This window comes from Lampetra planeri, chromosome 21 (genome assembly GCF_965212315.1).
Source record: "Lampetra planeri chromosome 21, kcLamPlan1.2.h2, whole genome shotgun sequence".
Classification (NCBI taxonomy): Eukaryota; Metazoa; Chordata; class Hyperoartia; order Petromyzontiformes; family Petromyzontidae; genus Lampetra; species Lampetra planeri.
Window position 1 is genome coordinate 7,629,721 of NC_136127.1, and position 23,129 is coordinate 7,652,849.

The 23,129-nt window shown below is 54.3% G+C and overlaps 1 protein-coding gene across 1 annotated transcript in view; it reads left to right on the plus strand.

Annotated features, from left to right (window-relative positions):
- The window catches only part of LOC144724619 (dynein axonemal heavy chain 11-like), a 97,575-nt gene that overhangs the window by 32,292 nt on the left and 42,154 nt on the right, over nucleotides 1–23,129 (plus strand). Inside the window, exons 29-39 of the mRNA XM_078603896.1 lie at nucleotides 3,798–3,963; nucleotides 5,063–5,165; nucleotides 6,223–6,462; nucleotides 8,211–8,396; nucleotides 11,108–11,274; nucleotides 11,948–12,110; nucleotides 12,951–13,074; nucleotides 15,538–15,680; nucleotides 16,409–16,570; nucleotides 21,505–21,738; nucleotides 22,740–22,886. Of these exons, the coding sequence (XP_078460022.1) occupies nucleotides 3,798–3,963; nucleotides 5,063–5,165; nucleotides 6,223–6,462; nucleotides 8,211–8,396; nucleotides 11,108–11,274; nucleotides 11,948–12,110; nucleotides 12,951–13,074; nucleotides 15,538–15,680; nucleotides 16,409–16,570; nucleotides 21,505–21,738; nucleotides 22,740–22,886 (1,835 nt within the window). The remainder of the gene's footprint in view (nucleotides 1–3,797; nucleotides 3,964–5,062; nucleotides 5,166–6,222; nucleotides 6,463–8,210; nucleotides 8,397–11,107; nucleotides 11,275–11,947; nucleotides 12,111–12,950; nucleotides 13,075–15,537; nucleotides 15,681–16,408; nucleotides 16,571–21,504; nucleotides 21,739–22,739; nucleotides 22,887–23,129) is intronic.

The following is a 23,129-nucleotide window of genomic DNA, read 5'->3' on the forward strand; positions in this document are numbered from 1 at the left end:
CGAGCCGTCTCCGCCAAGGTCAAAAACACAAAACAGTTCATGCTCCGGACCCCCCGATCCCCCCCCCCCCCCCCCGTGCTGATTAATATGGTGATGTAGGGTTAATTAAATTAGAGCAGTCATGCTCCACTGGCAAAAGCCTTTTTGCCCCTTAAAGGTCCTTTAATGTCACCGGAATAAAACAGAACATCAACTTCCACGGGAATACATTTCGCCAGCTCTTTATTTCCCCAGAGCGGCGCTTGTAAAGATAGGATCGGTCTTAATGAAGCACAGATAACGCCGGCCAGTTGAGTATGCAAGTGCCTTCAACGAACGCGCGTTTTTTTTTTTAATTGGTTTCCACGAAATTGCTTGCCGGTACTTTTTTTTTCTGCTGCTGCTGGTCGACGGGAGGATACGCCGCTCGCTGAACGAGGGTTGTCACCTCCCGAGGTACAAAAATACCGGTAGTCCTCTACTCACGATGGAGATGCGTTACGACGACACCCCCATCGTAAGTCGAAAATATCGTAAGTCGAAGATGGCCTAGCCTACCCAGGAGTCTTAAAGAATGGTGATAATTTAGCAAAACAGAGCAATTTACAGTACCGTGCTGTATAAACTGTATACTGTATGTATTTATTAATTACAATACTGTATTCCACAGTAAAATGTGAAGTAAAAAAAACAAGGTAAATTCTGAGCCCACCTATATGAACTGCAATTTAATAGAAAGTTTTTTCAGGAAACAATTCGATCTGCTATAAAAAAAAACGTTTAACATGCATTGAACGTATCGTATCGTGGTAACCTTAAAATGAAATCACTAAAGCTACGTATCATACATGCATTGTACGTATCGTAATGTATCATATTGTGCTGTACTCACCAAGATTCTGTCCGTCGTCTGCATACTTGCACGATGTTAGGTTGTTGATGGCAATTTTGTCGTATCGATTATCGCCATCGTAAGATCGAAATATCGTAAGTCGGACCGTCGTAACTCGGGGACTACCATCGTAACTCGGGGACTACCATCGTAACTCGGGGACTACCTGTACCGGGGGATGTATCGTAAGCAGAGGAAGGGGATCTCGCAACGCCTGCAGCGGACAGGAGGACGGGCACGCATGTGCGTATGCACGTCTGGAAGCTCTTTCGTGCCGCACGTGGCCGACCGCGCCAATCGGAATTGTCTCGGGTGGTGCATGGTTCCACATGTGAAGCGGAGAAAGTGCGTGGCGTTCAATGTCCCGGGAAGACGGACAGATTTGTGAGGGCGGCTACATCAGGGAAGGACGATGCTGGGACAAGCAGGACAGGTGGCGTTTCTATCCCCATCGAGAGCCGTAGACTCACACAGAGAGCCATAGACTCACCAGCCATAGAGTCACACAGAGAGCCATAGAATCACACAGAGAACCATAGACTCACCAAGAGAGCCGTAGACTCACACAGAGAGTCACAGACTCACACAGAGAACCATAGACTCACCAAGAGAGCCATAGAGTCACACAGAGAGTCATAGACTCATACAGAGAACGATAGACTCACCAACAGAGCCGTAGACTCACACAGAGAGTCATAGACTCGCACAGAGAACCATAGACTCACCAAGAGAGCCATAGACTCACCAAGAGAGCCATAGACTCACACAGAGAGTCACAGACTCCCACAGAGAACAATAGACTCACCAAAAGAGCCATAGACTCACACAGAGAACCATAGACTCACCAAGAGAGCCGTAGATTCACACGGAGAGCCATAAATTAGCAGAGTCATAAACGCACTTATGTTGCCACGCGTCCGAGGTACAAGAACACCGGCGCTTAACATAGCGGCAGGATTTCTCTCAATATCGAAATAGGGGAGAACTACGCGTCAAATGCACTGGATTCGTACACAACTGGCGAGATTTCCCACAAAAAGCAGGGGGGGCGTCCCCGGGGAAACCAGGACGGGTGGCAACCCCTTTCACGGACCGACGCCCACCGTCCTGCCAAACTGCGTGAACAGTTTCAATGAAATGGAAACGCGTCAATTAATATTGGTGTCGTAGATAAAATAAAATGATGCATAACTTACGCGAATTAGAACAAAAAAATCTTCGCAAAAAAAAGGGAAATTTTTATTTATTTCTTTTCTGCTGGGAAAATAAAATTGTAACTTTTTTGACGTTGGCTCTCGTGAGCTGATTTAGAAACGATAATTGCCTCTTGAGCTTCAGACGTTGAACGTTTTTTTTGCAATTTCCTAATCCGTTAATTAATTCCTTGACGAGTGAGCGTTTGTTGTTCTGTTTTTCAAACTCTGCTTTGCAATCGACGTCGTTTAGACGTCATTGACGATAATTATAATCAGATTCATGTCTCGCCCTTTGTCCCTCCTCTACTGCCCCTCCCAGTGTCATGTTAGTCACGCCGGGGGTGGGTGGGGGGGATATGAGTTGTTTGACCGTACTTCACCATGCTGGTCACCGAGAAAAGTGTTGTGACCTGCAGTGTGGTGATGGGGTCGGTGTCTGTGTGGGTGGGTGGGTGACTGGGTGGGTGAGTGGATGAGTGATTGGGTGGGTGAGTGGATGAGTGAGTCACAGGGTGAGCGAGCTACTGAGTGAGTGAGTTGTTGAGACCTGCAGCAGTTCGAGCGCAGTGTGACGGATGAGACGCAACAGTCAGAGTCTGGTAGAGACTGAGCCCACACAATGAGTGGAGGATGAAAAAACTGAGTGTTCCAATGGGCCTTACCCCATCAGGAACCGGACGAATGGATCATAGAGCAGCCCTCTGATCAAACGCACGTTTAGAAATCGTTGCAGAATCCACACACGTGGCCTCTCGTTCTCCCTCGTCTCTGCATCAACTTTTATTTTCTGGGGAGAGACCAGGACGAGTCAGTTGGCGGGCGATGATGATCGATCGCTGTGTCTACAGGAAATGTCAACTTGGCACCTTGGCGGTGTCATTTTCAAATCTTAGACCGTGGCGTCACTGGGACACGATGGCCTCATACTCGTTGCGAACGACGGATCTTTAACGGCCCCTGTGAAGCGGACGGCACTGCGTACGTCTCTTGCCACGGAGGCGAGATGTTAACTGCCTCGCCTCGTATGCAGGAGGCCGTGGGTTCGATCCCGACCCCGAAGCTTGTTGTATATTTGGAGTTTGCATGTTTCTCTCCCCGTAGACGCGTGGATTTTTATCCGGGTCCTCCATTTCCCCCCCCCCCCCCTCCACATTTAGAATCAACGTGTGTTCCAAGTACTCGGCTGCGACTATGAATTCCCACGTGATGATGATAATAACTTTGTTGAGCTGTCATTTGTGGGCCAGGTCGCTTCTGAAAAAGTGCTGTGTAGCCCAGCGGGCCTTACCTGGTAACATAAAAATGTAGTTATAGTAGTAGGTTTTTACCCTTTAAACTGGTACAAAACTGACACCTTTATGCAAGGCATCATGTTTGCAAGTTGACTTCAAGGACAGTGCATATCATTACCATTGTCAGAGTTGTTTCTTTTTGTTTGCATTTTGACTGCTTGTGTTACGGTTATTGGAAACATGATTCCTTGTATACAGGTGTCAGTTGTGTACCAATTTAAAGGGTAAAAACCTACTGCTATATTTTGCCACTGGTAAAGGAGGTCTCGTAGTTTTAGTTGAGTAGTTTTGCCGTATTCGGAATCCGAATATTTGTTGATACTGGAAGAATCCCGATGAGCGATAAGAAACTCTTTCTCACAGACATCCAGTAGTCACGGACGTCCAGTGTTGCCCACCCACTCCCAACCCCCCCCCCCCCCTTCCTGTTGTTCTTAGGGGTGCTCGAGAGGCCTCTGGAGAAGAAGGCCGGACGCAACTACGGCCCCCCGGGCAACAAGCGCATGGTCTACTTCGTGGACGACGTGAACATGCCGGAGGTGGACGCCTACGGCACGGTGCAGCCCCACACGCTCATCCGCCAGCACCTGGACTACGGCCACTGGTGGGCATCCATCCGGGGTGGTGTGGTTTTGGCGTGTGCCGCTCTTCGGCGGCGGTCGCCGTGTCGGATCCGGCGGGACAACTCCCCCCGGGTTAACGCTGTGGGCGTGCGTGCGTGCGTGTGTGCGTGCGTGCGTTCCTTCACGTGGCCTCAAGGTGCACTTGGCCTGGCACAAGCGTCGTGGTGACGTCACCGCCACTTAGTGGCGAATGGCGGTTGCTGTTGCTGTTGCGTGCGTGCGTGCGGCAGCCTCCCGCTTGGCGGTGGACGCTATGGGATCGCGTAGCGTAGTACGCGGCGATTGACGCGCCCCCCCCCCCCCCCCACACCATTCGCAACGCACGCACGCAATGAGTATCGTGAACGTCGCGTGCCGGCGTTTCACGGTCCAAATTTGTACGAGCAGAGTCGCTCGATTTGGGATTTCACGCGCGCGGCAACGTCGCCTCGCCTCGCCCCCCCCACCCCCCCCATGGCGAAACTAACTGCAGGCTGCGTCTGTGAAACACAGCGGCACCTTCGTAATATCCGTCCGCCAACTACAGGACTAAATTATCACTGTTATTGACTGTGCGTGTCTCTGTGTGTAGCGGTGTGTACTTAGTGTAGCGGTCGTGTAGTGGTTGGCGCGCTGCACTATGAACCCGGCGACCTGAGTTTTATTCACGCTCAACGCGAGTGACGACTATCTGAACCGATCCAGGGCCTCCCTTAGGTCGACTCGGTCTCAAATGAGTACCCGGTGCGGTGTGTAAACATCGCCACTGGGGAGACAAAGGCGGTCGGGTGTGGTGCTGGCCACCCACCCCCTCGTGTGCCGTTCCGGCCTTCATAGGTGCTACTCGCTTGACAGCACTTGCCCCAGCAGTATTTTCAGGCTACACAGGGGATCTTCGTCTTTGTTGACCGGCTGCTTCCACGAACCCTCGTTGACCAGCATGGTGAAGCAAGTTCAGTGGGCCGGGCGGAGAGGGGGGCGGCCCTGGTGGGGTGGGGGGCCTCGTTCCAGCAGTGGATTGGCCACCGTGGCCACGCTTGTGCACGGGGTGCCTCTTTTAAACCAGCGAATTGCCGTTGTGCCGACGTCGCGTGACCACAGGTACGACAGGCAGAAGCTGGGCCTCAAGGAGATTCACGGCTGCCAGTACGTGGCCTGCATGAACCCTACGGCCGGCAGCTTCACCATCAACCCCCGCCTGCAGGTTCGCCTCCTGCCACCTGTCTCACTCGTGGGATATATATATTTTTTAAATATATATTAATGTTTTATTTGGAAGATGGAAAGGGTGATTGGGGTCCTGAGGCTCTTGCCTTGAGATGCCATCCAGGAATTTGGGCGCCCTGGTGGCAAGATGTTAACTATCTCGCCTGGTGTACAGGAGGTTGTGGGTTCAACCCCAACCCTGATGATGCCTGTATATTAGGGGTTTGCATGTTCTTCCCTTGGTCGCGTGCATTTTTTTCCGGGTCCTCCGTTTTTTTCCCTCCACGTTTAGAATCGCTCAGAGTATTTGAGCCACTTCGTTGAGCTATCATTTGTGGGCAGGTCGCTTCTGAAAAAGAGCTCTACAGCTCAGTGGGTAAAACCTGGTAAAATAGAAATCGTTGAGTTTAGTACCACTGCTATCTGATGTGGATACTCGCCCAGTCAAACGTGCAATGTTGGACCGACGTAAGCCCAACGTCCGCCCAACGTCGGCCCAACGTCGGCATGTTTATTAGGTAGGTTGTATTGATTCACCCGCCCTCCGCGCCCCGCCGCCCTCACACCCTCCCACACCGTGCTCGGGAAATTTCACAACTTGGTTCTAGTGATTCTACAACTTTACAAACCCACTACCGCCGCTACAGCCACTGCAACCAAAGCACAGCTGAGAGCGTGCTTCATCATCGCAAGTGTGATTCGCCGCGACGGGAACTGCGGGTAAGACAAACCGACCCCTTGGCTGAGGATGAATATTCCAGAATTTGCATTTAGTAAGCGCTCGGGAGGTGTTGGAGAGCGCTCATCTTCATTGGTGAACCAGTGGTGGAAATTCCACCGTGCACATTGGCGTTGATAATTTCGCACGCGGCGACGGGAATCGGGCGAACGGGGTCCTATCCGAGTGCCATGGATTGCATGTCGCGTCCACTCACCAGCCTGCCCGTCTATCCATCTGTCCGTCTGTATATCCATCCGCTCATCCATCCGTCTGTCCGTCCGTCTCTCCATCTGTATGTCCGTCCGCCCGCCTGCCCGCCCGTCCGACCCGCCAGCGCCACTTCACGGTGCTGGCGGTGAACTTCCCCGGCGCGGAGACGCTGGAGGGCATCTACAGCCGCATCCTGGCGGCACACCTCCAGCAGGGCGGCTTCGCACCGGCCGTGGTGCGGGCGGGCGCCAGCCTCGTGCAGGCCGCCGTCGCACTGCACCAGCGCGTGGCCCAGAACTTCCTGCCGACCGCCGTCAAGTTCCACTACGTCTTCAACTTGCGCGACCTCTCCAGCGTCTTCCAGGTCGGTTGCGAAGCTATTTAAAAAAAAAAAAAAATTGGAGACGAATCTCTGTGACGGTGCCGCGGTCCGAGCGATTAGCGCGCTCGCCGCGCTTGCTGCAGTTCGAGCACCCGAGGCCACCCTGGTAAACGCTGCAGCTGCTACTCACTGCAAGTCTTCTTCGGCTGTCCCATCACGAACGACGACTGCGGGGAACGGTGGAGCAGCGTTTTCCCTGCGCGCCGGTGGGATGGGATGCCAGGGCTTGAGCGGAAGTATTGGCCGCACTGTGGGCAATGGAAAACTGGAAGCTACTGGGATAAAACCCCTGTAGATCGGGGTGGGGTGGGGGGGAAACATACAAACTCTGCACAGAAAGGCAGTCCGAGTCAGGAGTCCAACGCGGGGGATTCTGGCTGTGAGGAACGAGTGTTACCACCGCGCCACCCGATTCCATCGCATTGCTGAAACAATTCACTGCGGTGGCGCAAAGGCACGAATAGCAACAAAACTCGACACATTTGCCAACAAGACTGCGGCCTTAAAATTATTATAATAATAATATATAAATGGGGGCGACGTTTCGGGCAGCGATCCTTCTTCACAGCTCATAAAACAGGGAGGCCAGAGGGTGTGTTGCATCACATTGCTGTGTGGCGTTATACTTATCATAAACATGCATCTCGCAGAAGATCGCTGGGTTTGATATTCCACGAAGCGCACGGTCCACCCTAAACCGCAGCCACTGCACAAACCGTGGCAGTAGGTGCGGGGATACCTGATGCACAAATAGAAAATGAAAAAACTCTGTGGTCATCCAGAACAAATCGTGCAACGTGTAATGAGCACAAATACGAAAGAGACATCGCAAGCGACACTACTCCGCTGCTCCTGACGCGCTTGTCTGGCTTGACCACCTGAATGTGAAATTGTAGTTTGTTGCTCTGCGTCTACATCAGCCGTACGAAATAAGAAGTGGTCATTAATTATAGATGTTAAGCTTTCGTGACTGCAATGATTCATACTCTTTGGTTTTTAAAAAAAATAAATGAAAATGTAGTTGTTTTCATTTATTTTATTTTTTACCTACGTGACTTTACCGAAAAAACCAAAGAGTAAGAAGTGCTCATGCGATCACACCAAGGTGACTTGAAAGAACATCTTTTGAGATGCCCTCACGTCACGTGATTGACAGTAGCAGCACTTACTCTCCCAGCGGCATTTCCACCAAGAGATGTCTGGCGCATGGCAGTCCAAACTGATATTTGTTTTAATTCTTAGAAGTGAAATTTTTGCCAAATGAAAATTATGATAATGACATTTATAACGCGCCAAGTCAACAAAAAAAAAAACTTCTTGGTTCTTTCGGTAAAGTCACGTAGAATGGATATAATAAAATAATAAAAATTAAACATAATAAAATAATTCTCACGACGTTTCGGCCACAACGCAAGCAGCCGTCCTCAGGTAGAGAGCAGGTCTGTCGAGGAGACAGAGTCATTCAGACTCAGAGTCATTCAGACTCTGTCTCCTCGACAGACCTGCTCTCCACCTGAGGACGGCTGCTTGCGTTGTGGCCGAAACGTCGTGAGAATTATTTTATTATGTTTTATTTTTTATTATTTTATTATTTCCATTCTACGTGACTTTACCGAAAGAACCAAGCAGATGAATCCCTGCAGTCACGAAAGCTTTAAATCGAAAAAAAAAAACATCAGCCGCACGGTAGAAGAAGATTGTTGTTGTTGTGCTGGCGGCGCCTTTGGCAGGGCCTGTTGTTTGCGGGCGGCGAGGCGGTGCGCTCCCCGACGGAGCTGGCGCGCCTCTGGCTGCACGAGTCGGCGCGCGTCTACGGGGACAAGCTGGTGGGCGAGCGCGACGCAGACTCCTTTGGCCGCCTGCTGCTCGACACGGCGCGCAAGCACTTCGAGGTCGGTCGCACACGCCGCATGATTGTTCGTCCGTCCGTCTGTTCGTTCGTTCGTTCGTCCATCCGTTCGTTCGTCCGTTCATTCGTGTGTCTGTTCGTCCGTTCGTTTGTTCATTGAGAAATTTGTTTCGTTCGTTAATTCGTTCATTGGTGATTGTGTCCGTAAATGTGTGAATTAGTGAATTTGTTAATTGACTTGTTTGTTTGGTCAGTGTAATATTCATTCGTTATACATTTTATATTTGTTCATTCTTTTTTTTTCTCCTGTCGATCATTTAATGCATTTCTTTGTGAATTGTTTTATTGGTTTGTGCAATCTTTTCGTAATTTGTTAATTCGGTTATTTCTTCATGTATACATTCACTTATTCGTTTGGTCACTCAGTCTTAAATTCGGTTTGTTCATTCGGCAATTTGTTCATTCATAAAATAGTTTATTTATTTATTCCGAAATTAACATATTACTTAATTTATTCATAGTATTTTTTCATTCATTTAGCCGTTCATACGTTTGTTTGATAAAAAAAAAACGCAATTCATTCCTAGATTTGTACATTAATTAATTAAGCCGCGTGCCATTCCCTGAGACCAGGCGAGCATTGTAGCCGCTAATCTCAATTCGGTTTCACGAAGAAGCTCCCAGCTCACGGAGCGAAACGTCGGACACCGCGCCAAACAACCACCGCGCGGTACAACCCCGGAAACACGCCCACGGTGCATCCACGCAAAAAAAATCCTCCGCGCTACTTCGAGATGAATTTGCAGCGGCGGTAATTCCACCACGGTTGTTTGTTTTACTCCGACAAGTTCCGTTCAATCTTCCCGAGCTGCTGCGTCACCGGCCTTTGCAAGGAGCCACGCGCGGGGCGTCTGAACATCTACGAGCGCGCGTGTGCGCGTGTGCGTAACGTACGCTGAACTTCTATCGCGCCGTACGCAGCCCGACCGTGCAAATCGGAGGTGCGGCGGCGAGAACGCTCTGCTTATTTATTTATTTTACTAATACGGGCGCAAACTGATCCTTGTTTTCAATTATTATTATTATTACGTGCATGAATAAACGTGGCTCGTTTATATTTCGCCTCGTGGGATGATTAAACATTTGAGCGGGCCGCATCCACAATTTTTCATTCCAAGGGAACAGATAATTGAAATTGATCGCGCCGGGAATTTGTACGCGATTGCGACGGGGACCGAAAGAAAAAAAATCTCCGCTCGCCCGATTTTTTTTTTTTCAATCATCCCACTCCTTCATTGTTATTGTCTCTATATTTAAGAAATGCTCGAAAAATTACCGAAAAGGAGGAGAAAAAATCCAATCTTAATTTTTTTCCCCCCCCCAAAATTTATACTGTCATAAAGCTTTCATCGTGTTTCAGAAAATTTTGACATTTTGAATGCTGGGCTGTGACATTTGCCATAGTTGCGTTAAAATCGGGCGCCAGCCCTGTCAGTAATTATAATTTAAGACCTGCTGACAGTCAAGGACAGCTGGGTCATGTAGTACGCCGCTCCTGCTGTTCCCGGAGCTGGTAGCAATAAATTGCTCTCTCTCATCCCGCCCATTAGACTCTATTAGAGAGGAAATGATTTGCGCGTCATGCGCACGGTGTCCCGCCGCTGATTTTGCCCATCCGTTATTCCACGGGAGATTTGCCATGATAAGTGAACGTCGCCGCCGCTCCCATGAATCACTCCGTCGCACGGCCCACGGGCCCCGCTCCCGTTAGCGTTGGTGCCTTGGGGGTGGGGGCAGGGGGGGGGTTACCGGTTATCTTTTTTTTCCTTCCGGAGCAGCCGTCGCTGCGAACGGCAGCCAAAGGAGAGAGCGCGTCCCAACACGGCCACCATCCACGCGGAGACGGAGCGAGGGGCTGGGGGTCTTTTTATTTTGTCTGCTGTCATGCCGCGGAGAAACTCCCGCGGTGGTTATTCGCGTTGCGTGGCCGAGAGTTTTCCACCTTGCGAGGTGGCAGAATAAACTGCGGGGCATGTCATGGGACGAACGAGGAGGAATATCTGACTAATGGCATGAGAGGGGGACAACTGCACGTCGCTGTCGCTGTCTCGAGTGGTGTGCGTCGTGTAATGTCGCGAAAGTGACCAGAAAAAACCGGGGGGCTTTTAACGAGAGACGGATTTTCCCACAACGGCGGCTGCCTCGAAAAGAGGACGATTCCCGGGAAAAGCAGGACCGGTGCCCTTCGTTAGTAATCCCGCATGTCGCATGTCGCATGTCGCATGTCGCATGTCGCATGTCGCATGTCGCATGTCGCATGTCGCATGTCGCATGTCGCATGTCGCATGTCGCATGTCGCATGGCGTGTTGTTTAGCATGATGTCCGACGTTTTACTCCCGTGTGCTCCCAGCATTTGGAGCATGCCCTCCCCCCAGCCGCCCCCCCCACCTCACGCTCCGTGACGGTCGCTGTGAGATGTCTGTCTCTCGGTGACCGCATCTCGTCGCATCTTTGTGATTGTGTCTCATTGCGTGTGTCGTTGTGGCTGGAGCATTACGTCCCCGTGACTGTCCCGTCGTGTCTCCGTGACTGTTTCTCGTCTCGATTTCAAACTAATTTCTTTAGAGCTGCTTTCTGTGTTGAGTTTGTCTTTCTTCCCCCGCACCTCCAATTAGCGTGTTTGACTACGTACAGTGCGAAATAAGTGTGCCCATGTGCCCGTGTGCCCGTGTGCCGGCGACATCGTGCAGGGCGTGGAGGACGACGCCCTTGCCCAGCAGCCGCTCCTCTTCTGCCACTTTGCGGGCGGCGTGGGCGACGCGCGCTACGCGCCGGTGCCCGGCTGGGAGAGCCTGCGGCGCACGCTCGCCGAGGCGCTGAGCGCCCACAACGAGCTGAACCCCGCCATGAACCTGGTGCTCTTCAACGAGGCCATGCAGCACGTGTGAGTGCGAGAGCACCCGGCGCGGTGGGTAGTCAAACGTCGGCGCTGGGGAGACAAAGGCGGCCGGGCGCGGTGCTGGCCACCGCCACCAACCCCTTCACGTGCCGCGCCTGCCATCGTAGGTTCTACTTGCTAATGGCACTTGCCCCCAGCTGCCCGTTAAGGCTATACGAGGGATCTTTGTATTTGTACGTGTGAGTGGCGAGCGGTCGCTTGCCGCGCTACGATACCCGGTGACCAGAGTTCAATTACCCGAGCCACTCCTGGGCCTCCGCTAGGTTGACTCGGCCTAAAATAAGTACCTGGTGCGGTGTCTAGAAAGCATCAGCACTGGGGAGACAAAGGTTTGCAGGGAGCATGCAGCTGGCCACCCACCCCCTCGTGTGCTGTGACGGCCTTCATAGATGCTCGCCAACAGCACTTGCCCCAACGGTCTGTGCAAGCGTGCGGGTGGGTGCGCACACGGTCTGCGAGCTTGCGCGAGCGTGCGCATCTCAGTGGTTGTAGAAACGTGCGCGCCGCTCCACGAACCCGGCGACCCCGAGCGCCATTCCCGACCGGCGGCCTCAACACCGGCGGCGAACAATCCGATTGGCTGTCGATGAACCAAGGTGACCGTCAAGCCTCCAACAACCCCCTTGCGTGCCACCCCCCGTGTTGTGGCCGCCACCAGGTGCCGCATCAGCCGCATCCTGGAGGGCCCGCGTGGGAACGCCCTGCTCGTCGGGGTGGGAGGCAGCGGCAAGCAGAGCCTGGCGCGCCTCGCCGCCTTTATCGGCGGCCTCGACGTCTTCCAGGTCACCCTGCGCAAGGGTTACAGCGTGCAGGACCTGCGGGTACGCGCACGGGCACACAACAACAACAACAACAACACCACGGCGCTTGTGCCAGGCTATGTGCACGTTGAGGCCACGGGACAGACCCAGCATGTGCCATGGGTCGATTGACTGAGATGACTGGCCCACGCACCACCTGTGCCCCTACTGTGCACACACACACGTGTGTGTGTTCGCACATGTGTGCCCATGGCCGCGTGTGTGTGTGTGCATATCCTCTCGTTCTTCACCAAGCACCCGCCGTTGACAAGATTGCCGTAGTCTTAAACAAAACTTTGATTAGTGCATCATGTAGAGCTCGTCGAGAGGAATAGATTGCCGTGCCGTTCGCCTTCAACAGACGTAAAATGACGTCGCAGCGCAGTTTATGCGAGAGCCGGGGGCTTATGGGAACCCAGGATCCCACCATAAAGTTAATTTTATGAAATAATCATGTTTTTGTTCTATATAGCGACGTGGTCATTCGTGCGAATTGCAATCTCACAATTGCCGGGGAAACCACAGACGCGAGCTGGAATGCACCATCCAGGTGGTGGCCTGTGCACGACCAACAAATTGCCCGAGCTCTGCAAACCAGTCCAGTGTATGCCGAGATGCTTTCGGCCAATAATCGAGCGTTCATACGCACTGCAGGAAGCCGGAGAGCCCCAGCAGAAACCTCGGATGATGTGAACGGCGACCGCACTAACCAAATCCCCCCCCCTCCCCAAGTTTAGAGCGTGAAGCCGGCGCACGCGGCCTGGGTATTTTTTGAGCGGTTTAAGCGACGCGGCACGGCCGTGGGCCTCCGTGGTGACGGTGTGGGGGTGACGCCCCGTCCGTGCCGTGCGTGCCACGCAGGGCGACATCGCCGGGCTGTACCTGAAGGCCGGCGTGAAGAACCAGGGGACGGTGTTCCTCCTCACCGACGCTCACGTCCCCGACGAGCGCTTCCTCGTGCTGCTCAACGACATGCTCGCCTCCGGTCAGTCGCTCGTCCCGCTGCCCTGTGGGCTTGCTCGCTCGCTCGCTCGCTCACTCACCACCGTGTGAATTCACCGTCCTACTAGCTGCCGCCTACTTTCTCACTACCCCGTTTCGGCGTCTTTGTTCCTAACTCGCTATGCGACTAACTACTAACTTGCTCTCACTACCCATGTTAATTACTCACTAGCTACCTTATTATTTACAAACTTGCGAACTACCATCCACACAAAGTAACTAACCAGCTTACGACCGATCCCGTTACTATCTAGTTACCCGACCCGCTCGCTCACCCGCGGTGTTCTCGTTCATTCGTTGTTGCACGGAGCGTCCCGGTGTAGCGGGGCCCTCGTGCAGAGAGATTCTTGAGTTGTGCTTGGACAATTGGGAGGATTGCCACCATCGGCGCTGTCTTGCATTTGCCGGGATCGTGCCACGTGGGCGCGATGTCCGACCACCTCGCCCTGGTGTACATGAGGATCGTGGGTTTGATCCTGACCCCGACGCCTGCTGTATGTTTGGAGTTTGCGGTGCCTCTCTCCCCCCGTGGCTGGAAGTTGGAATTTGGTGCCACTGGATTAACCCTTTTTCCCATGGGGCGCCATGGTGGCGAGATGTTAACTACCTCGCCCTGATGTACATGAGGATCTTGGGTTCAATCCCAACCCTGACGCCTGCTGTATGTTTGGAGTTTGCGTCTCTCTCTCCCCGTGGTCACGTGGATTTTCTCCAGATCCCCCGGTTTTTCCCTCCACATTTAAAATGAACATCACGCGTTCAGAGTATTTGGCTGCCAAAATAAAATCCACGCGAAAATACACTTTGTTGATCTATCATTTGTGGCCAGGTCGCTTCCGAAAAACATCTCTATGTAGCTCAGTGGGCCATACCTGTTAAAATAATATATGTATGTACAATTGATAGAAGGTGCCGGGAGAGTCTTCAGGAACCCGCAACACACATCGGGGGAGCTGCACAGCAGAACTGAGAACACCTGCGCAGTTGTGCCGTTGCCATTCTTAGTTCAGACAATGCACAGTCCCTGCTCATTGGATTCCTCCAGGATAAAGAATTATTCCGATTCTGTAGTGCAGCACGCTAACCGCTACACCACTGCTACCCATACCATACCACTTACAAAACTCCCCCGTAATAGCCTTTAACAGAATGTTGGGGGAAGTGCTGTTAGTGAACAGGAAAGTCACCGGACAGACCCAGGTGCCATGGGTTGACCGACTGGAGATGACTGGCAGATGCACCAAGCTGTGGCCAGCCTACCGTGCCATCCACTCGCACGCAGAAAAAGAAACAAAGACATGCGCGCGCGCTCACACTCTCCCTTCAACAAGCACGCGTGGGACGACACCCTGTCGGAAAACTCGCAAATCCCGCAGGCGACGGACGCCTGCCTCTCCGTCGGTTAATTCGTCGCAACCGCACCGGGGCACACCGCCCGGCCACGACCGTGAGGGCGGCGCTGGTAATTGGTATTGTGATCGGCATCGGTGCAATCGGCGCCGGTATTGGACCCATCGTTTATTTTTTCATTTCTTTCCTCCATCGTCCTTTGACCGAACCGCTCGGTTCGACTCGCGCCCACGGCCACCGCCGTCCCCCCGCCGTCGGCACCGGCACTACCGCCGCCGCGATGTTTTCGGCCGCACCTGCCGCCCGAGCGGATGCCCGCCGCTCCAGTCCCAGCGGGAGGCAAGAGGCCTCGCTGACATTGGCTGGCGTGGCGTTACGCAGGCGCCGGCACAGCTGCATCCATAATTATTGTAATTTCCGCGCACACGCTCGCGCGGGCAATTAGTACTCTTCCCCCGCCACTTGTAAAACAATGATCCCTTTTGGCTGCGTACTTATAAAAATAAAATATACACACACACACAGGCACGTACGTGCGCGCATGTGCGTGAGCGTGCGTGCGTGCGTATGTAGAACGAAAAAGAATAAAGTTATGCTAGCGGCAGCTGCTCGCGACGGAACGCGTCGGTCAGCGTGCCACGGAGGCATCGCGTGGTGGGGGGTGGCGGAGGTCGTGGGGGAGTGGGGGCAGCACCTCCTGTTGAAATGCAGCCACGTTGAGGGGTCGGCTTTTTCCGTCGGTTTACAACCACTCCAAGGTTCATAACCACGCCACGATCGGCACGATCTCTCCATGGTGCTGCCCGGCGCCTTGGGCCCCTCCAAGTGTGGGCTGCTAACTCGCGAGCCGTGCCTAAGAAATGCGGGCCTGGGTCTCTAGACGCGCGCTCCCACGGTGACAACTCACCATCATGTTACGGTTCCACCACTCATCCCGTCGGAAGCCAGCAACGGGAGGGAGAAAGGCGGGGGTGGGGTGCGAGCGAACGGCGAGGTCGCAGACCGCGGCCGCTCCCGAAGGGCCTTGGAGCGACGGCGCCCGTAGGCCGCCCCTGACGCTCCGCCGCGGTCGTGCGCTCGCGCTCGTTGATGGCAGGCGAGATCCCAGACCTGCTGAGCGAGGAGGAGGTGGAGGGCGTCGTGTCGGCCGTGCGGGCCGAGGTGCGCGGGCTCGGCCTCCTGGACACGCGCGAGGCCTGCTGGAGGTTCTTCCTGGAGCGGGTGCGGCGCCAGCTCAAGGTCGGCTCCGCGCGCGGCTCGACTTCAACCTGCTCGCTCTCGATTGATTGACGCATTTTGTTTCGCCGGTGTCTGAGCCACACCTCTCGGGAGGTCAAATGCTTCTTTAGCCCCTGTAAACCCTCCCTTCCCATGTAACTCGCCGGCTACCGTCCTACCAGCCGCTCAATACAGCCCCTGTAAACCCTCCCTTCCCATGTAACTCGCTGGCTACCGTCCTACCAGCCGCTCAATGCAGCCCCTGTAAACCCTCCCTTCCCATGTAACTCGCCGACTACCATCCTACCAGCTGCTCAAAGCAGCCCCTGTAAACCCTCCCTTCTCATGTAACTCGCTGGCTACCATCCTACCAGTCACTCAATGCAGCCCCTGTAAACCCTCCCTTCCCATGTAACTCGCTGGCTACCGTCCTACCAGCCGCTCAAAGCAGCCCCTGTAAACCCTCCCTTCCCATGTAACTCGCCGGCTACCATCCTACCAGCCGCCCAATGCAGCCCCTGTAAACCCTCCCTTCCCATGTAACTCGCTGGCTACCATCCTACGAGTCGTTTTGGCCAAGGAGTTTTTGATAAAGTGCTCCAAGCTCAACGGGCCTCGTCTGAAATACACAAAAAAATCGAAATATTTTGTTATACTGGAGGAATCCGATGAGCTATAAAGCTCTTTCTCACAGATGTCCAGAACGACTTAACGAGCGACACGCCCCCCCGCCCCCCTCCCCCCGTCAGGTGGTGCTGTGCTTCTCTCCCGTGGGCTCCACGCTGCGCGTGCGCGCACGACGCTTCCCGGCCCTCGTCAACTGCACGGCCATCGACTGGTTCCACGAGTGGCCTCGGAGCGCCCTCGAGTCCGTGAGCCGGAGCTTCATCGAGGACATCGAAGGCATCGCGGTGAGGACGGAGGGGGGAGGGGAGCGCGGTGAGGGGGGGGAGGAGGAGGAGTGGGGGGGGGTGGGTTAAGTGTCGTCGCCTCTTGAGTCACCGTTACCGCGTTGTTGTTTTTTATCGAGCGCATTGGGCTCGCGAGGGTTGCCACCTCGCGAGATCGCGACAAAGAACGGGAGACATCGCGTGGGGGAGGGATGAGGAAGAGGAATATCTCGCAACGCAGGAAGATGGAAAGACGGAGGGGAGCGCAGGGGAGATACCTGTAAAGTCGTATTGCTTTGAGTGTCGTCTTGCGACGCATCTGACAATAACAACCCGCAAAGCTTACGGACTTTCCAGGACAGCCGCCTCACAAAAGGTTAGAAAAAAAAGCCAGGACGGAGGTGGGGCAACCAAACAGCCCTTCCTGCGCCGTGCCTTGAAAAAGTCCTTGGCACGTGGAGAGAAACGTCGGGCATCGTGCCAAAGAGAAGCTACTTCGAAAGGATAGGTGGCAACCCTAGTCCGTGGGGGGGTGAGGGGTGGGGGTGGGTACGATGGGGGGGGGTGGGGTCCTGCAGCCCAGCGAAACGCCGACATTGGGAGTCGTCGGCTTTTTTTTTTCTTTTTGGTGTCGGGACGAAATGGAGCGATAATTGCGCCTAATTGGCGGCTGTGTCTGCAGTTCGTGGCGGTTAGCGGAGTGGCAGGGGGGAATGACTTCGGAGAGCGAGGAGGAGGAGGAGAGAGTCAAGTTTGGTCGCTGCGTCTCCCCTTCCGTGGCCTTCGTTTAGCGGCCTGCTCGCGAGGCCTCATTGTTGACCGGCTTTGTCGTGAAATTTCACTGACGGGTTTTTACTTTATTAACGCTTTTCGGGGTCGTAAGTGATATTACTTTTAGCCATGTTTCACAATTGAAGTCTTCTTTTTTGTTTCAACGACGAATGTGCAAACAGAGTGAGATGGTAGATTCATTTCAATGGGAAATAGTTCACGCTTTTGTCAAGGGGTTTCGCCAAATGGTTCGAGATGCGCTGCGTTCAAGCGCAACAATGGGAATGACAATGAACATTCCACAGCCCTTTCTCAATCCACTGCTGGATGAAGGCTTCCCCACAGAATGTCCACTTGTACAGCTAGGTGGTAATTAAGATGGTTTGCTAGGAGGGTAGTTAGCTCGATCGTAGCGAGTAGGGTAGCGAATAGACAAGGAGGTTAGCTATCTGTTTTTCCAGTGGCTCGTCTAATAATGAACACGATCATTTACAGCGCTTTGTCAATCCACTGCTGGGCAAAGCCTTCCCCACGCCGCTTCGTCGTCGGCCATGGAGGTTGCTTCGACCATACTTCACCACGCCGGTCAGCGCGGGTCGGTGAATCGGTTGTACCCAGGATCGGTGTCACCCGTCACTGACGTTGGCCATGGCCACGAATGAGACTCAAAGTAACGGGGTTGGGGGGGGGGTTCACCGCGCGGCGAACGAACCTCCACGCCACCGTTACGCGAGCGCCAGACAAATGTGAACCCTTACCACGTAATAACCAAGAGATGGACTCCCCCCCCCACCCCCATAGCCTCCCACGTGGTTAAATAAAGGCTGTATTGACAGATACAATTAACAACGTTGTTCCCTGTGAAGTTCCGGCGTAATTTTACGTTTGTTTAGTGGGTTCAGTTGATGTGCACACTCAACTTGGAGGCAACACTATTTATTAACGCATAACAACCAACCTGAACGTGACACACAGGGTGGTGACCACCGTTCCTAATCTCACTAACACTCGGGGAGGGAATGCCGCGTAACGTGACCAGGGCAGGTTAACGGGCTGCCTGGTCACGGACGAAGGTCGGAGCCTGGAGGAGCGGTGATGGCATCTTCATCCCGGGGTCGAACAGCCCAGCTACCTGTTCACACCCCGCTTGTAACTCCCGCGGCGTGGCAGGCTCCGCCCCAGGCCACGCCCCCCTTCTCGATCCTTCGGGAAGCTCCGGGCCCCCAACCACGTGACCCCCAAGCTCCACCCTGGGGCCCCTAGCCCCCCTTTGTCCGGTCACGTGTCCTGTTGGGTTCACGCAGCGTGTCACGGCCTGACGTGACCTCCGTGACACCCGCCTACAGCACCCATACCGAGCCAACACAGTAGTGACGTCATATGTCACTACATTTGTATGCAGCGCCCTTGCGTCGTATCGGAGGCCGTGTCTTTCTATCCAGGGGGTAGAAGTGGGGCGCGGACGTGGGGTTATTTAGCACAAACCTGCTGAGCCGAGTTCAATCTCTCGCCCAGGGGTAACACCGGTCATCTGGTCATGCCCCCCCCCTGCCCCCCACTTCCTTCGTCTCCCCGCGCCCCCCCGCCCCCCATTCACCAATCCGCACACCGACCGGCGGGGTTATGATGAAGTCTGGTCAAATACCGAGCAGCAGCACGGCGTGGGGATGTCACCGTCCGGCGGCGGATCGGCAAAGAGCGAGCCTGCGGATCGGGCCGGCGCACGAGGGACTGTGAGCTCTGGGCTCCGCGCCTCGGAAATCGCGTCCCATCCGCTACAAATTGTGATTATTGTTGTGAAACTATTTAAAAAAAAAACACAAATCTGTAACCGCTGTGCGGCGGCGGTGGGCGGTGGGGATCACCCTCCCCACTCGACGCGACAGACCGGACTACAAAACGGCCGCTTTTTTTTTTGGCGGGCGACGCTGCACAGCAGATTCTGAGTTGTGGAGGGGGGGAGGAGGTTGGGGGGGGTTTGGAGAGGGGGGTGGATGTAAATCTCTTTTTGACCATGAAGCACGATCGTGCAATTGTGTAAAGAGGAGGAGGAAAAAGGAAAGAGAGAAAAAAAAAATCGCGCCGATTCTTTGTCACCCCCTAAAGTGGCGATTTGGAGCTGAATTTTAAACGTGCCGGGTCGACTCACTCCTCGAACATTTACTGCGATCCTCTCATTGTATTGTTGGGGGGCGGTGTGGGGGGCTGCAGGGGGGCAAGTGGGGGGGGGGGGTTGGTGGGAGAGAAATTAATGCCTTGAATTTCACAGCCATCAGAAGGCATAATGGGGTGTGAAATTTCAACAGACACGATGTTCAATTAAAATTAAGTGGAATGACACGAAATAAGGAACGTTATAAGTTAACATTAATGAGCCCTAACTTACCGTGCAGCTGGTAATTCACGGCGTCTGTGAAATTGGTTAAATTCATTTCGTTCGCCCGTGATGAAGATTCATCGTTATCAGGCGGCGTGGTCCGTCTTCGGTTGTTGTGCGTGTGCGTGCGTGCGTGTGTGTGCGTGCGTGCATCGCGATGTTTTGAGGGATGGAAGTTGCAACGCGTGCGAGTCAACATGTAACTTTTCCGACGATGGATGAGTTGCTGTCACGAGCGAGATGGCGCGCTCAGAACAGATCGAAATCCGTCTCGTTGAGGACCCTTTGAGACGCCGCGGTACATTTAACCGCCGCGACATAAATTGACAATAACGATTGGCCCTTTCTGAGTCCACCGCTGGATGGAGGCCTCTCCGATTCCACGTCAGTCATCGCCGCGGTTTGTTTGACCATACTTCACCACGCTGGTCAGTGCGGGGTGGTGGAGGAGGCCGCTGATGACGTTGGCTCCGGCCGGCAATCGAACTCAAGTCACCGGAATCACAGCACGGCGCGCTAACCGCCGTGCCGACGTTCCGCCTCGCGGCAGCGAATGCCAATGCAATACATTTATTTTTGCAACGTTTTACAAGGACGACCGGTATTAACACTGCAGTAAAATAGCGCCGTCGGAATTTACACGTGCAAATGTAATTTTGAAAAAAAAAAACGCACTCGTGAAGATTGAAGTTTATTTCTGACGTGAGCTGCTGCGCAACTCTCAAGAGGGGACGTCAAACGATTGCCAATGCTCCGATTTGCAATAAGGCCAATGCTGATGTCTCCATTGGCAAGCCCTGACCCAGCGATGGAAATTCCACATTCCCATGGCAAAGCATCACAGCTTGGAATGGCCAAGCTGTGTTCCCCCACCTCCGGTTAGCGCGTTGTGGCTGCGTGCGGTGTGCGACAGAAGTTCAACATGCGCACGTGCGTACACGCAGCGCCAACCAGCGTCGCAACAAAGTGGCACCTGTTTTATCAACCCCGAATAAAATGATTGGCCAAGCCACGCCACCACCGACGGTGGGGGGGGGGGGGGTGAATAGTCGAACCCTACGACATCGTGTTGTCATCGATGGCGGGGTCTGTTGAAAATGCACGTTGTGCGTGGGCGGGCGGGCGGGGGGCACCGCTGGTTGACTGAGCGAGAGGCGGCGATTTGGAGGAATCTCGATTCCCTTCTGCACGCGGAGCTCGGTCTCTGGCGCCACTGCGTGGCAACAGCAGGAAATGTCACGGTGCCACGTTACCCCCCCCCCCCCCCCCCCAAATATCTCCCCCTGCCCCCACACCCCCCCTGCCCCCCTCCCGCCCCCCTGCCCCCCGCGTTGGACGGCCACGCGCGCTACCGATGCGATGAACGTGGAATTCAGCGGCACCCACGCGTCACTGACCGATTCATTCTACCATCCTCTCAATCGTTCCACCGTTCATCCGTGAATCGATTGTTTCTTCTGTGTTGTTAGTCCCTTCGTTAGTTCACGTGCGTGTTAATCCATTCGCTCACTCGCTCACTCTTTTATGCGTCAGTCCCTTCACTCGCCCACTCATTCACGTGATAATTCCTTCACTTTTTCATTCACTCGTTCATGTGTCAATCCCTTCACTCGCCCACTCATTCACGTGTTAATCCCTTCACTCTTTCACTCGCTCGTTCATGTGTTCATCTTTTCACTCGCCCACTCATTCAGTTGCGTGTTAATCCCTTCACTCCTTCACTCACCCGTCCATCCGTTCACGTGCCAATCCCTCTGCTGGCCCTCCCGCTCATCCCCTCCGCGCGTGCGCGCGCGTGTGCCCGCAGCCGGAGGTGAAGGACTCGATCAGCCTGTTCATGGCGTTCGCGCACGCCAGCGTGAACGCGGTGGGCGAGCGCTACCGCCGCAACGAGAAGCGCCACAACTACACGACGCCCAAGTCTTTCCTGGAGCAGATCAAGCTCTACCAGGGCCTGCTGGGCAGCAAGCGCCGCGAGCTGGCACTGCGCATGGAGCGCCTCGACAGCGGCCTGCACAAGCTGCAGAGCACCGCCGCGCAGGTGTGGCGCGCGTGCGCACGTGCGTGCGTGTTCGCATATTGGCAAGGTCGTCCGGCGCCCAGGCCGCGTGTAAACACGAGCCAGGGTGCTCGCGAACGATTCAGCCCGGGTGTCGTCGACGACGACGTACCGCTTTTCTGCCACGCGCCCGGAGCCGAGCCGTGCCGTGCCGAGCCGAGCCGTGCCCTGCTGGACCGGCCCAGCGCGTAGCCCGGGGGCTCGGTGCAGTTGCACCGCCTGCACACCACCCGATAGCCACGCCACTGCTCGCCACTCTCTGCGCACATCGCCACCGTTCCCCACTCACATCGTCGTCGTCACCGTCATCATGACGTCTTCCTCCACTCTGCACGGCGCCTAGATCCTGACACGGCTGTCACCTGGGACGCGACGACCCGCGCCGGGTTGTCGTTTTTCCACTGCGGATGTCCGAGCCAAATGAGCAGCTGACAGTCACACTCTTGCTAACGCAACTGTTTCCCACTCTTTCGAGTTCTCACGAAACGTAAAACCTTATTGTTGTTGTTGTTGTTAAAACTTCAAACCTAAACAGTTTTTTTTATTTTACCAGGTGAGGCCCCACTGAGCTATGCGGCTCCTTTTCAGAAGTGACCTGGCCACAAATGATCGCCCAACGAAGTGGCTGATCGCATTGAAATGCATAGCAGCCAAATGTTCCTCGCAACCACGGGGAGAACATCCAAAACATGCACCTCCCGTTAGCACGGTTTGGCAACGTACGGTGCGAAAGAAGTTCAACATACATACAACTCGAAATATATATATAGGTGTCGGGGGTCGGTCAGGATCGAACCCATGACCGCCTGTAAACCAGGCGAGGCAGTTAACATCTCGCCACCGTGGGGCAGTAGGCGCGAGCCATCGTGCTGCCCGACGTTTTTATCTAGCTACTCGCGTTCGCTCGCTCGCTGCGCTGCGCCCCGGCTACCCAACCTCCTGCCCCCTCCTCCCCAACCCGCGTGGCGGCGGCGGTAGCGCAGGTGGACGAGCTGAAGGAGCGTCTGGCCTCCCAGGAGGTGGAGCTGCTGCAACGCAACGACGACGCGGAGGCGCTGATCGCCAAGATCGGCCTGCAGACCGCGAGGGTCGGCCAGGAGAAGGCGGTGGCCGATGCCGAGGAGCAGAAGGTGTGACCCCTTCGACCCGCGAGAGTGCGAATTGACGAACGGGCGAGCGAATGAATGAGCGAACGGACGAGCAAGTGAGTCCTTCGTGCACGTAGGAATGGAGGGAGCAAATGAGAGAATGAACGAATTTAAAGAAAGAAAAAATGAACGAGATGTATGATGAATGAGTGAATGGTGTTGTTAAGGATTGAGTAAATTTTAAATGGTCAAATCAAGAAAATTTAATAAATGATAGTGTGAATG